Source organism: Fomitiporia mediterranea (assembly GCF_000271605.1).
Source record: "Fomitiporia mediterranea MF3/22 unplaced genomic scaffold FOMMEscaffold_18, whole genome shotgun sequence".
In the NCBI taxonomy this organism is placed as follows: domain Eukaryota; kingdom Fungi; phylum Basidiomycota; class Agaricomycetes; order Hymenochaetales; family Hymenochaetaceae; genus Fomitiporia; species Fomitiporia mediterranea.
The window spans coordinates 434,392-446,646 of record NW_006760403.1 but is presented as its reverse complement, the minus strand read 5'-3'; the positions used below and the strand labels follow the sequence as shown (position 1 = coordinate 446,646).

Below are 12,255 nucleotides of genomic sequence, written 5' to 3'. Positions count from 1 at the left end.
AGTCAATAGATAGATCCAAAGGGGCCTTCTTCGTCCGTTCAAGCCACACCTTTTTCTTCTCGGAAGGACGATCCTCGGTAAAGCTGAGTTTTGTCCATAGTATAGACATGTCGATCGCAATACTTCTCCAGCGTCGACATACATGCGACACACGCTCTGGAAAAGGTGGTCTGCGCCAGCGTTTTCCCTCCCTTTCTGCACGCGTCCCAATTTCGAAGATATATTCAATTACCTCGAGCGGTAAGAGTTCTACGATTGAACGTTTATCTCCTTTCGGCGCGATATGTTGTGGATTTTTGGATGCGTCCGGGGGATTGGATGGTGGCATGGTGGGGGCAAGAGCAGTGGCCGTTCTGTGATGAGTTGGCACTATGATAAGAAAAAATGTAAGATGGCAACCGAACTACCACATGCATATTTTGTTAATCAATTTCGTGCACGTGATACAGACAGCTGTTCGCCAAAAGCAGCTTGAAGACTCAGAAGAGAAGCCGAGACTTGTCTACCAGCTCTCTGTCTTAGCATAATCTTACAGCCGTTTGCATATATAATGAGACTTTCTGATTTTGAGCGAAGTGAAGAAAAGTAAGAAATCACATGATTTTTTAAACTTAGCGAGGAAAATAGCAAGCACGAGACAGAGTGAATGAGACGCGTCGTGCCAGCGTCTGTGCATACAGTCTACCTCCTGCTACCTGTCCCTAACTTTTCAACCTGTCTATTGCTATTCTATTGTGCTATAATGTCTTACTTCTATCAAAGTCGCTTCTCCTCTGCTACTATTGTGCTGAGCAGTTGTTGGGCGAATGACATTGCCTGTTTCTTCCCAGAGTTTGCAAATGTGAAAAAAAGTAGCCCGAGAGAATCTCACACAGTTTAGAATGTCGTCCAAGCTTAGAATATTGAGGTCATACAGTCTTAGACAGCAGATTTTGAGGTCTCTACTGATGCAGCAGTTACCCATGATTGTAGCAGCTCAAAATATATGCATAGACACTGGCACAACGTGTCTCATTCGCTATCTTGTGCCCACAAATTTCCTCTAAGTCTAAAAAATCATGTGATTTCTTACATTACATCACGTCGCTCAAAATCGAAAAGTCTCATTATTTATGCAAACGGGTGTAATAGCCATACATCTTACAAGAAATAAAAGAGGAGTAATTTATCCAAGTCACTGTTATCCTCAATTGGCGTCAGATCAATGACGAGATCCAACCGGGCCTTCTTCGAACGCTCGAGCCACATCTTGCTCGTCTCGAAAGGACGACACTCCATAAAGTCGAGGTTTGTCCATAGTGAAAGCACATCGATCGCAATACGTCCAGAGTCGACACACATGCGACACACACGCTGGAAAAGGTAGTTGTCGTAGTCTGCCCAATCTGTATCTCACATCCGGAACGCCTTCTTCATATGCGTCCCGATTTTGAAGATGTGTGCGAGTATCTCGGGTGGTAAGCGTTCCGCGATTGGATATTCATTCCCCCTCGGCGTGATAATTTTCGATGCCTCAGGAAGATTGGATGGTGGCATGGTGGAGAATCTGGAGATGAGAGCAATAACTTTCTAACCACAAACTGCATATTAATTCATCAATCATCTCTATGCACGTGATGTATACAGCTTTTCGTAGTTCGCGGAAGCAACTTGAACAGAAACACACTTTGAGTCTTGTCTATCATCTTTCCCTCTTACAATAATCCCACTATCCATACGAACTTCAGGCCCTCCATAAGAAATAAAAGGGCAGGGATTGCACAACAGGGATGGGTCGAAGTGCGAAAGTGCACAAACGCGTCGTATGTCTTTCATAATCAATAATTCAATATATTTTCCCTATTTCCCTACTTGAGTCTGGATAATAACTTATGCCTTCCTTGAACTGAACAGAAAAAAACTGCATCAAGCACGTCCCAAACGCTCTCTTCTAAACCTGCTGGTGTCCAATCGATACCTCCACCACCTTCAAGAACGTCAGCATCAGCTTCAGCATCGAATCCTCCAAAAACCACTCTGGCAAATAGTACTGTAAACTCGAAACGGCGATCGACGTTGAAGCAGAAAGCAGCAGCAGCAGCAGTCAACAGTTCTTCCTCACGCCGAAATCAATCCAGTGATGATATGAAGGAACATATATTAGGAGGAGCAGATTACGTTGATTTGATGATGGGGAGTCGGAGAAGGGCGAGGGAGGAGGCTGAGAAGTTACCTTCGAGTTGAGTCGAGGTAGATTGTCAGTTAATTAATACTCGTCGATTACGTATATGTGCTTGAATGGTTTGTATAAATTTTGTATGCTCATTTATTTGGATGTTTAATCCATCAGAAGAGATGTATTCATGTTGCGTGTTTGCTTGAACGCGTCCAATGTCCGAATGAATGAGCATAAGATACTGATACACAATAAATGTCCGGAGTAGTACTATGACCCTACGATCCTATACATGCCCTCGTGAAGGTTCACCACCAACATTACCTGCACCACCGTTACTAAACCCCGATTCACCCCGATTTTGACTTGGATTTTGACTTTGGGCAGCGGGAGAGTTAGGAAGAGCGACTTTCCACGGTACCTCCGTCACACCAAACGCAACATCAGGTAACTCTTCTTCCTCATCTTCGTTATCGTAAACTGTGGGATACGGTGTTCGTGTTTTGCCTTTCAACGGAGATGCATCTACATTCGTCGAAGAAGAGGATTGTGATGAGGAAGAGGAAGAGAGCCATGAGCGAGGACGATAAGGAGATGGCATAGCGATGAGGACGTGAATCTGGAGATGGGCGTCTTCTGAGTTCGATTCTGCTCTTTGTTCGGCCGGAGAGGATGGGGATGAGGAAGTGGAAGTGGAAGGAGGGATGGGCGCGGAGATGGTTGGAGGTTGCGCTGGGGGCGTCGTCATCGCTGAAGGTGATTGTGGAGGACCTGGCCGAGGAAGGAATCGCGGTCGCCAAGATCGGCCATGTCCATTGACGAGTCCTAACGAAGCCGTCTGGAGGAAGCCTCCCGTACGGGGAGGTGTGGTAGTCGAGGAAGTTACGCGTCGTTTGCCAGCTCCAGAGAGTTTGTCGGAGAGGATCCTGGCCGAGACAGGCTACGTGTGGTTTCATACGTTACGTTAGACATGGACGTGGTCGGTAAGGCAACAGGCAACGTAACGTAGTGGACGCATACGTACCTTTATGTTCTCCCACCGCAACTCAGAAGAAAGGGACGACGACAGCGGCGCGGGAGGTCTGAGATGTGCATCCCATAACTTTGGCTTCTCGCCAAAATCGCGTCTTCGTCCCCCGCCGATGCCGCCGAAACCGCCGGGGCCGGGAGCATGGGGTGGGAGCACGGAACCATCTGCGAGTGCTTCTTGGACTCGCCGATGGAAACGGCGTCGGATAATGAATGAGCGGATTACGATAGCACAGGAGATTGCGAGGAGAAGGAGGAGGGTCGCGAGGAAAGTGAAGCTGTTGATGAGAAGAGAGGCCATGCCATGTAATAGTTAATTAATTTGGTCGATTGAGGGCGTGCGGGTATGAGTAGAGCGATGATGGAAGGGAAGTCAGTCAGTATAGGTGTAGGTGTGTAATCGAGTCAGCAGAGGAAGGGAGTGGTAAGATGAAGAGGATGGTGGGAGAGTGTGTGTGTCAAAGAGTCTGAGTCGGACGTCTCGGGCGGTGCAGGTGATGGGATGACGGATGAAATAAGCATGAAACAGACTGATTCGACACGTACAGGTACAGAGACGACGATGCGGCTAGTGTGTTATTATTATTGTTATTATTTCCATCGTCGTCATTATTGCTGGCACTACTGGTGCTTGCTGCGCCAAAGGACGCTGTCTGAGGGAAACTGTTTGTGAAAAAGTCACTCGTTGGTTGGATGAGCGCGGTAGAGTTAGCGAGTGCGAGTGACGTCAGTGAAGACGCGGCGGTAGAGAGCACAGAAGAGGTTGAGGATGAAGAAACTGAACTCATGGCCGACACTGTGGGGGCGATAGCACTTTACAAAAGGCGGGGATGAAGGATAGATGGCGGGGAGAACGACATGGGAAGAATGCGACGAACGGACGGAGGCCAGCGAACTGGGGCGTCACCATTCATTATTCCCGAGACAGTGCCGTCCCATCCAAATAAAGCACAGTGAATATTTTAGTCGCTTTCTCCTCTCGTCCATGCTGGGAACTCGGCACCATACTCGGGCCCCTGCATTCCTCTAAGTTTATCTGATCTGATATACCAAATCTATGGCGTACGGCACGTATTTTTCTCAACTGGATGCACTTTTCAAGCGGAGGCGGCTTCGAATTGCACATGCATAGTCAGCCGGGCAACGTGCCCAAAGTAAAAAATAACACAATGAATGCGGTCTTTTCTTCCGTGATCATTCCGGCGGTCGACTGGCCTTCATGCATCATCTTCTCCATGGCACTCCTGCAAAGGCTCTCTCGTTCAAAGAATGTGTCCGGCGAGTTCCAGTATCTTCATTCATCTTATGGCACCCGTTCAACTAACTTAAAAAATTTCTTTAGGCACTTTACTCCTGCATGGCACGCCGCGGTAATGGGTATGCGTCAATAACCTCTCAACAACCTCTCGTTTCACCCATCCTGCTAGTCTCTAGGAACAGGCGCAATTACAATCCTTTTCCACTCCTTCCCGTATGGCACGAATAACCTCGCACTCCAATCCGTTGCACTAGCATTCCTCATCTTAAACCTGATATTCTTTACTGTCATCACCACTCTAACCATCCTCCGCTATGTCCTATTTCGCGGAATGTGGATGGCTATGCTTCGACACCCTACGCAAAGTCAGTTCCTTGGCTGTGCGCCGATGGGGTTCGCAACGGTTATTATTTCTGCTACGGGTATCGTGCATGAGTATTTTAATTGGGGTGGAAGGGCCTTCGTGTATGTCCTTTGGGCACTTTGGTGGGCTGATGTAGTGGTTGCGGTTGCTATTTTCTTTGGACAGTTGCATATTATGTGAGTGGTATCAATTCACATCCTCAGTTAAAATACAATGTAATGTATTACTATACTCAAATACGCTAATAACTATTATGGACAGGTTCACTCGCCAAACGCACGACCTCTCACGAATGACAATGGTCTGGCTACTACCCGTCGTAACGATAATCGTCGTCGCCTCAACAGGCGGAGTAGTCGCACAAGCCCTCATACCCATCGCACTCTCCTCCCCTTCTCCCTTCATCGCATCACACATATACCTCACACTGGCAATATGCATGATGCTCGTAACGATGGGCATCACCTTCGCTCTCGCTGTGATAACGATATATTTGTTAAGATTGGCGGTGTATAAGCTACCTGGAGGTTTATCGATATTCAGCGTGTTCTTACCTCTAGGCCCACTCGGACAGGCGGGATTTTGTTTTCTCATTCTGGGACAGGTATCCAGCAAGGTGTTTCCTGTTCCATACCTTCCTGTCAGCAATACCTCCGGATCCGATGCATCGAACATCAATGTATTCACGAACGTCAACTCAAGCTACGTCATATACGCCGTTGCCTGGCTAATCAGCTTCACATTATGGTGCCTTGCAACCGCATGGGTCACTTTCGGATTTGGAGCACTGGGAGATGTGTTGGTTTTGATGAGGGAGTGGAAGAGGTTACCGTTTAAGGTGACGTTTTGGGGGATGATTTTCCCTAATGTGCGTCCTGACTCCTCCTTTACACCCTACAATCAACTTGATCTAATTTTTTTTCTCTCTAACTCAGGGTGTCTATGCAAACTTAACGATCCAACTCTCTAACACACTCGATTCACATATCTTACGTGTATGGGGGTCGATATATGCGGTTTGGACGCTCCTGCTTTGGCTGTTTGCAGTGTTGAATACGATGAGGACCTTAAAGAATGGGTCGATTTACGAGGAGTTGTGTGTGGCTGTGGAGCGTGAACACGGTGGTGATGGTCGAGGTAGTGCTGAGACAAGATCGGAAGAGACTGTGAAGAGACAGAGTGGAAGCGTTAGGATGGAGTTAGAGGAGGAAATGGACAGAGACGTGTGTCCTTGAGTAGAATGTTTTTGGAGGTGCTCATAGTTATCTGGGATACACATTTAGAGGATACAGTAAAATATGACAAAACACATAATGCTGGGACAAGACCAAAATCAGTGCATTTATATGCTTTATACATTATCTCATAGATTTTTTGTAGGCAATTCCAATTCTGTTATGGGTCAGCTCAATGTATTGTACAAAAGCATGTATCATAACATTTTTCACAGTAGTATTCAACCATAAGAAGAAGAAAATTAGACAAGCAATACATACAGTAAAATATGTTATAATGTGTATTATTAGGAGAAGACTGGATCTAATACATTACAGTATGATGTCATAACACATGATGTTGGGAGAAGACCAAACCTAATGCATTATGTGCTTTGTGCATTTTCACATACAATTCTAGCAGGCAAACTCAATTTTTGTCACAGAAAATTTTAATGTGTTATGACATATTTTACTGTATATGGTTTTGAAATTCGAATAAATAAATGTTCTTAGTTAGACTGGTAAACATTACTCAATTTGTCAGATTGATTAGCGGAAGACGCCCGAGTGCACTCCTTATTAGACCTCTAGAAGGGTGTCACTTAGCTCACTATCCATTCTTCTACATCTACCACCAACAGTGCATCCTGCATTCCTTCATAAATCATCAAGGGCAGGGCTTCCACTCGGACTCATACTCTCGCTCGGACGTGTCTGTGGATCTCGTGACGTTCGTTTTTCTGCCGCATATTAACCTCTGGCAGAGTATCCATATGATGACCAACGATCATAAGCAGCTTAGAGAGCTCTGTGGGCCAGATAGTAGTTCAAGTGCTTGAGGAACAAAGAGGTGTGTTTGTTTTTGTTTTTCCACAATTGAAACATTTTACTTTTGTCGGATTGAACAGATTTGGCAGATTGAATTTCCTCTACTTATTAGCTTTATACATTGTATTAATGTGTACATTATTCTTTGTCCAATCATTAGAATCTTGTGCTTGTTTAGTACAGTAATTATTGTAGGTGTTCTGTAATACAAGGATTAGTTGCTTCAGTTCAACTTTCTTATGTTCATTGACTGGTTTGCCTTTGTTTTGGGCATCAGTAGATTGTATTATCATATTTACTATGTGTGTATATTGCTCAGGAGTGGCAAGCAATATTGCTGCTTTGTATGTAGAGTTGTGTGGTGGATCACTATTAGTAGACAGAGTTGTGTATGCTTCCTCAAGTCTGTCTAATGTATGTCCAAAATGTTTTACATAGTCTCTACAAATAAACAGTACTGATTTGTTGATAGCCTTTTTACATACTGTCTAAGGGTTAAAGTGTTCTTTAAGTGCTTTCATTAACTGAGGGATAGACATATCAAAGTGTATATAGTTTGCCAATATTGTGTCAGCAATGTTATTGACTATGTATGTATGAATAGTCTTAGTCATCTCCCTCTCAGCTTTGTTCTACAGTTCATCCTTTAGTAAGTGTTCAAAGTATGTAGCTACAACACTAGAAACAATACAGTAGTACCACATCTTGTAGTTTGCTTCAGTCTTAAGTATTGTAATGTTTTGACCAAAGTATTTAGGTACATTAGCTAGTTTACAGTGTGTATCTGTATATAGGGGAACCATAATACAAATGTGTACAAATGTATGCAAGTAAAGAGTTTAGAGTGTATAGTAGATGTATGTATACAGGGAGCTCAAGGCTTATAACCTGTTGAGAGGGAGAACTTAAGGGGGGCATACATAGACAAGGGGTGAGGTGACAATTGACTACTCAGTGTCTCTCATCCTTATATTGTATGTATTCTAACTGAGACATTATAAAGTCATTGTCTTGTGGTTTGTCTGTTGATGAACTAATTATCTTATAATAACTAACATATTTACAAATACAATCATAGCTAACAAGAAATCCTATACACAAACAATAGATTTACTCAATTCTAGTGTATTAATACATACTACTCCTTATCTATTTTAATTAATAGATGTACACAACATAACTCCTACAATTGTAACTATTACAAATAGGTCAACAATGACTCTTAATCGAGCTGGATCTATGTGTATCAAAATCCTGAAGAATATACAAGAAAAAAGTATTATAACATTACAAAACATTTATTACTATCTACAAATGACCTTTTCCCTCATAAGTCAAGCACTACTATGTAGGGAAGGTTATTCTTTTATGTTTACAAATGATAATTGTACTATAACATTACCATGTAACAAATACATCAGACATATACAATTGAGAAATAACTTGTATATTTTGTACAATAATCATTTATTAAAAACAATGAACAAACTATCTATTTATAATATACATAAATGCCTCAGACACATAAGTTACAATTATATTAAACAATTATTAAAGACACAACCAAGTGTACTATCAACTAAAATAACAAACTACAAAGAAAAAGAATGTATTGAATGTATAAAAGCAAATATTGAATGTACACTAATACTAAAACTACATCAATCTCCTCTTGCAAATCAATTTGGAGATCTTATTCATATTAATATCATTAGTCCTATTAAACTGTACACATATAAGAACATACACTACTTATTAACAATTGTAGACAATTCTACTTGTTGGTGCATAATACTCAAATTACAAACAAAATCCAATGTATATACATAATATGTATGATGGACAACTAAAATATTTACACAGTACAGAGTTAAAATAAAGCTTTTACAAAGTAATAATGATACTGTATTCCTTAGTAAAGATTTCCAACAATATTTAGATTCATAAGGAACAAAACAAAGATTAACAGTACATCATACTCTACAACAGAACAGAATAGCAGAACAAACACATAAAACTATATTTAGAGGTGTAAGAGCATATCTAACATTTACTAAACTACTGTTTACATTATGGGCTGAAGTAGTAATTCATATTACTTATATTTATAATAGAACACTGTGTGCTACTTTAAATTATAATACTCTACATTACAAACATTACAGAACACACAGAACAATTGATAATATATACAAATTTGGTCAATATATTATCATTTGCAACAAAAATCCTACAAAAATACAACAGTAAGGTATCATTGCTTGTTAGATAGGATTAGACAATGAAAGTAAAGGCTATAAAACTTGGCACAATAATAAAATTACCATCAAACGAAATATTCAATTTCTCAAAGGTAAACCTCCTCAAATTGAAGGGGAGAAAATAGACAATACAAACAACAATACAAACAAGCATTTAATAATTAAAAATAACAAAACAGACAATAGAATAACAAGAACAGACAACAATGATACAGACAATACTGATCCTAACAAAAAAGGAAAAGCAGCAGAACCAACAGACTTAATGGACAACAAAGTTAAATTAACTGAAAAAGAAGTAGAACCTAAATTACATTGATCAGAACAGAAACAGAAACTGACAGAATGTGCTATCAAGCTTAAACAACACATGGAGAATAAATACATAATGAAACACATGTATGTACTTAGTGAAAAGGATGAAGATAATATTGCCATTCATTTAACAGAATTTAATACTAAAATAAGTGAAATACAATTGGATCCAACTTCATTTTATGAAGCAATCTAATGTCTAGATTGTGATTCATGGATTACAGCTATGAAAGACAAAATAAAACAATTAGAAAATCATAATACATGGGAAATCACAAATCTATGTAATAATATTAACATTATTGGAACACAATTTGTCTATAAAATAAAGCAATACACTGATAATAGTATAGAAAAATATAAAGCACAATTAGTAGTTTAAGGAAACTATCAGATTAACAGTCTTGACTATCATACAGACAATTTATTTGCTCCTACTGCTAGACTATCTACAGTATGATTAATATTAGTATGGGCAGTATCTAATAATTATGAAATACATCAGATAGATATAAAATCAGTATATCTGTATAGACAATTGATGGAAGACAAAGAAATATATGTTAAACCTCCTCCAGGTAACTTAATAGACAGATTACAGAATGGACAAATATTACAATTACAAAAAGCACTATATGGATTAAAACAAGCTGGTAGAAGATGGTATAAAATGCTATCTAATATACTACTTAAATGCAGATTAACAAAATCCAAACATGATAACACTATATTCTTTACAAAGAAGAAAGAAATAACTGTAGCCATATTATTTGTACATGTCAACAATATTACTATTGTGGCAAAGAATAATAATACTATTGTAATAATAAAACAATCTATTGTATGTCATTTACAATATACAGACAGTAGCAAATTACACTAACTACTTAGTATAGAGATTCAACACAACAGAGAGTATAGATTCATCAGGATGTGTCAGACACATTATATTAATAGTATAATAGAACATTACAAACTTACAAACAAACAAAGTGTACAAACACTCATACAGCCTGGTACACAATTAAAAACAGTATTGCAAACTAATAACAATAGAAAACAAATGTCTGATATACTATACATGAACATGGTTAGTACACTTAGATACATTGCAGACTGTACACAGCCAGATATAGCATTTGCAACAAATCAGTTAGCAAAATACTTTAATGACCCTAGTATGGAGTATTATCTAGCACTTAAACATTGTTACATGTACTTAAAAACTATGAGTAATGTCTGGCTCCAACTCAGTAGCACAAATCAATCAATATTGAACAGTTATACAGACACAGACAGTATGATGCAAGAAGGGCATTGTACAATATCAGGATATACATTTTACTTGAGCAATTCATTAGTTTCGTGGTCAAGTAAAAGACAAACACTGGTGGCAAATTTGACATATGAAGCTAAATTAATAGCTCTTACAAGAGGAACACAGGAAGCAATCACACTTACACATTTAGCTGAAGAGATTCTGCAGGTCTCTGATGCACCAATTAATATCTATTGTAATAACAATACTGTTATACAAACAGTTACATTGGACAAACTCAAATATTCGGAACAAACAAAGCATTTAGATCATAAGAAAGATTTTATTAAATGCTACATTGAGTTAGAGTACATAAATGCAAAATACATACAGACAAACAATCAACAAGCAGATATATTAACTAAAGCACTACATGTACCACAAGTCAAACATCTTACCAGTTTACTCAGACTAGTAAGAGTTTGAAGGGGAGTATTATGAGATGATTAGTTCATCAACAGACAAACCACGAGACGATGACTTCATAATGTCTCAGTTAGAATACATACAATATAAGGACGAGAGACACTGAGCAGTCAATCGTCACCTCACCCCTTGTCTATGCATGCCCCCCTTAAGTTCTCCCTCTCAACAGTTTTGCAAGCTCACAAGTAGGCTTCACGCCCAATGTTGTTGTTATAACTATGATGCATTGATGCTGATGCGTTATGTGCTTAGAGCTGGTGAACTACACAACGCGCCACGATCTTATGACATGGGAAATAACATCGAGTGGAGTAGCAAACCTACTACGATTCCGACGCCAGGCGGCCAAAGCGTGGTGAGTCTATTATTTACATCTTGTGTATTGATTGAATCATTGACTTATGTGTGTATAATTATTTGATAATCCGTATTGTAGCGGAGACCTAACCAAGTGCCAGCCCCACATAGCGGTCGACATTTACGAGATTCCTTAGGGTTGACTGGAAACCGATTGCGCGCATGACAATAACAGATGCACCTCCGCCGAAGAAACGGAGGATTTCTGGAGGTGGATTTGATGAACTCGAGGCTAGGTCGAAGTTTTTCATAAAGGATCCGAAGCGTGGAGAATCGTCATCGTTTAAAGAGCCACGCGCGATCACTTCCACTGTTCCGGCTGGTACAGGCTCATTACGAAACGCTGCGGATGGTCCTCGTTTGAGATTTAGCAAATCATCCTTACGAAATAAACCAGTGGCTCCGCTTTCTATGAGGCCTACGTCACTTTCGCAAGAAGTCATTTCTATTGACGATTCTAAGTTGGAAAGGAAGATTCGGTCTCCGCATACTGGAACTGTTTCACCAGAATTAGTACCCAATGATGAGGTGGTAGAAGCGAACGAGGTGAAGGAAATTGAGGATGCTGATGGATTCCCTGACACACTAAGAGTATCATCATCAAATATTAGATTGCACTCTGGATTAGGAAATCCCTAATTGCCTTATGTAGAGTTACTACACTTAGAATGTCTCAGACTATTGGACTTCACTATGTAGTATATAAGGCAGACACTTGCTTGATGTC

General features: G+C 40.2%; 3 protein-coding genes across 3 annotated transcripts; 2 read left to right on the top strand and 1 right to left on the bottom strand.

Annotated features, from left to right (window-relative positions):
- Window positions 1-2,277: 2,277 nt before the first annotated feature.
- FOMMEDRAFT_149402 (uncharacterized protein) lies at window positions 2,278-4,053 on the bottom strand. Its single transcript, XM_007271711.1, has 3 exons — window positions 3,731-4,053; window positions 3,180-3,462; window positions 2,278-3,095 (listed from the first exon to the last, which is right to left on the bottom strand). Exons 1-3 carry the CDS (start codon window positions 3,970-3,972, stop codon window positions 2,442-2,444), a joined length of 1,179 nt encoding a protein of 392 aa, XP_007271773.1. The 5' UTR covers window positions 3,973-4,053; the 3' UTR covers window positions 2,278-2,441.
- Window positions 4,054-4,423: 370 nt separating this feature from the next.
- FOMMEDRAFT_129830 (uncharacterized protein) lies at window positions 4,424-6,140 on the top strand. Its single transcript, XM_007271710.1, has 5 exons — window positions 4,424-4,462; window positions 4,527-4,561; window positions 4,619-4,982; window positions 5,068-5,674; window positions 5,742-6,140. Exons 2-5 carry the CDS (start codon window positions 4,558-4,560, stop codon window positions 6,039-6,041), a joined length of 1,275 nt encoding a protein of 424 aa, XP_007271772.1. The 5' UTR covers window positions 4,424-4,462; window positions 4,527-4,557; the 3' UTR covers window positions 6,042-6,140.
- Window positions 6,141-11,400: 5,260 nt separating this feature from the next.
- Window positions 11,401-12,167, top strand: FOMMEDRAFT_162273 (uncharacterized protein; the record flags this gene model as incomplete). The annotated part of the gene is made up of 2 exons (XM_007271709.1): window positions 11,401-11,526; window positions 11,640-12,167. 2 exons carry the CDS (start codon window positions 11,401-11,403, stop codon window positions 12,165-12,167), a joined length of 654 nt encoding a protein of 217 aa, XP_007271771.1.
- Window positions 12,168-12,255: the final 88 nt, after the last annotated feature.

What these genes read in the sequence shown, in the direction of transcription:
- FOMMEDRAFT_149402 (XM_007271711.1), bottom strand. Translation starts at nt 3,972, where the DNA reads ATGAGTTCAGTTTCTTCATCCTCAACCTCTTCTGTGCTCTCTACCGCC. An exon ending in GCATCGTCGTCTCTGTACCT is followed by an intron (nt 3,463 to 3,730) that starts GTACGTGTCGAA and finishes TCTCATCAACAG; the next exon opens with CTTCACTTTCCTCGCGACCC. An exon ending in TGCGGTGGGAGAACATAAAG is followed by an intron (nt 3,096 to 3,179) that starts GTACGTATGCGT and finishes AACCACACGTAG; the next exon opens with CCTGTCTCGGCCAGGATCCT.
- FOMMEDRAFT_129830 (XM_007271710.1), top strand. An exon ending in TTTGGACAGTTGCATATTAT is followed by an intron (nt 4,983 to 5,067) that starts GTGAGTGGTATC and finishes TATTATGGACAG; the next exon opens with GTTCACTCGCCAAACGCACG. An exon ending in GGGGGATGATTTTCCCTAAT is followed by an intron (nt 5,675 to 5,741) that starts GTGCGTCCTGAC and finishes TCTCTAACTCAG; the next exon opens with GGTGTCTATGCAAACTTAAC.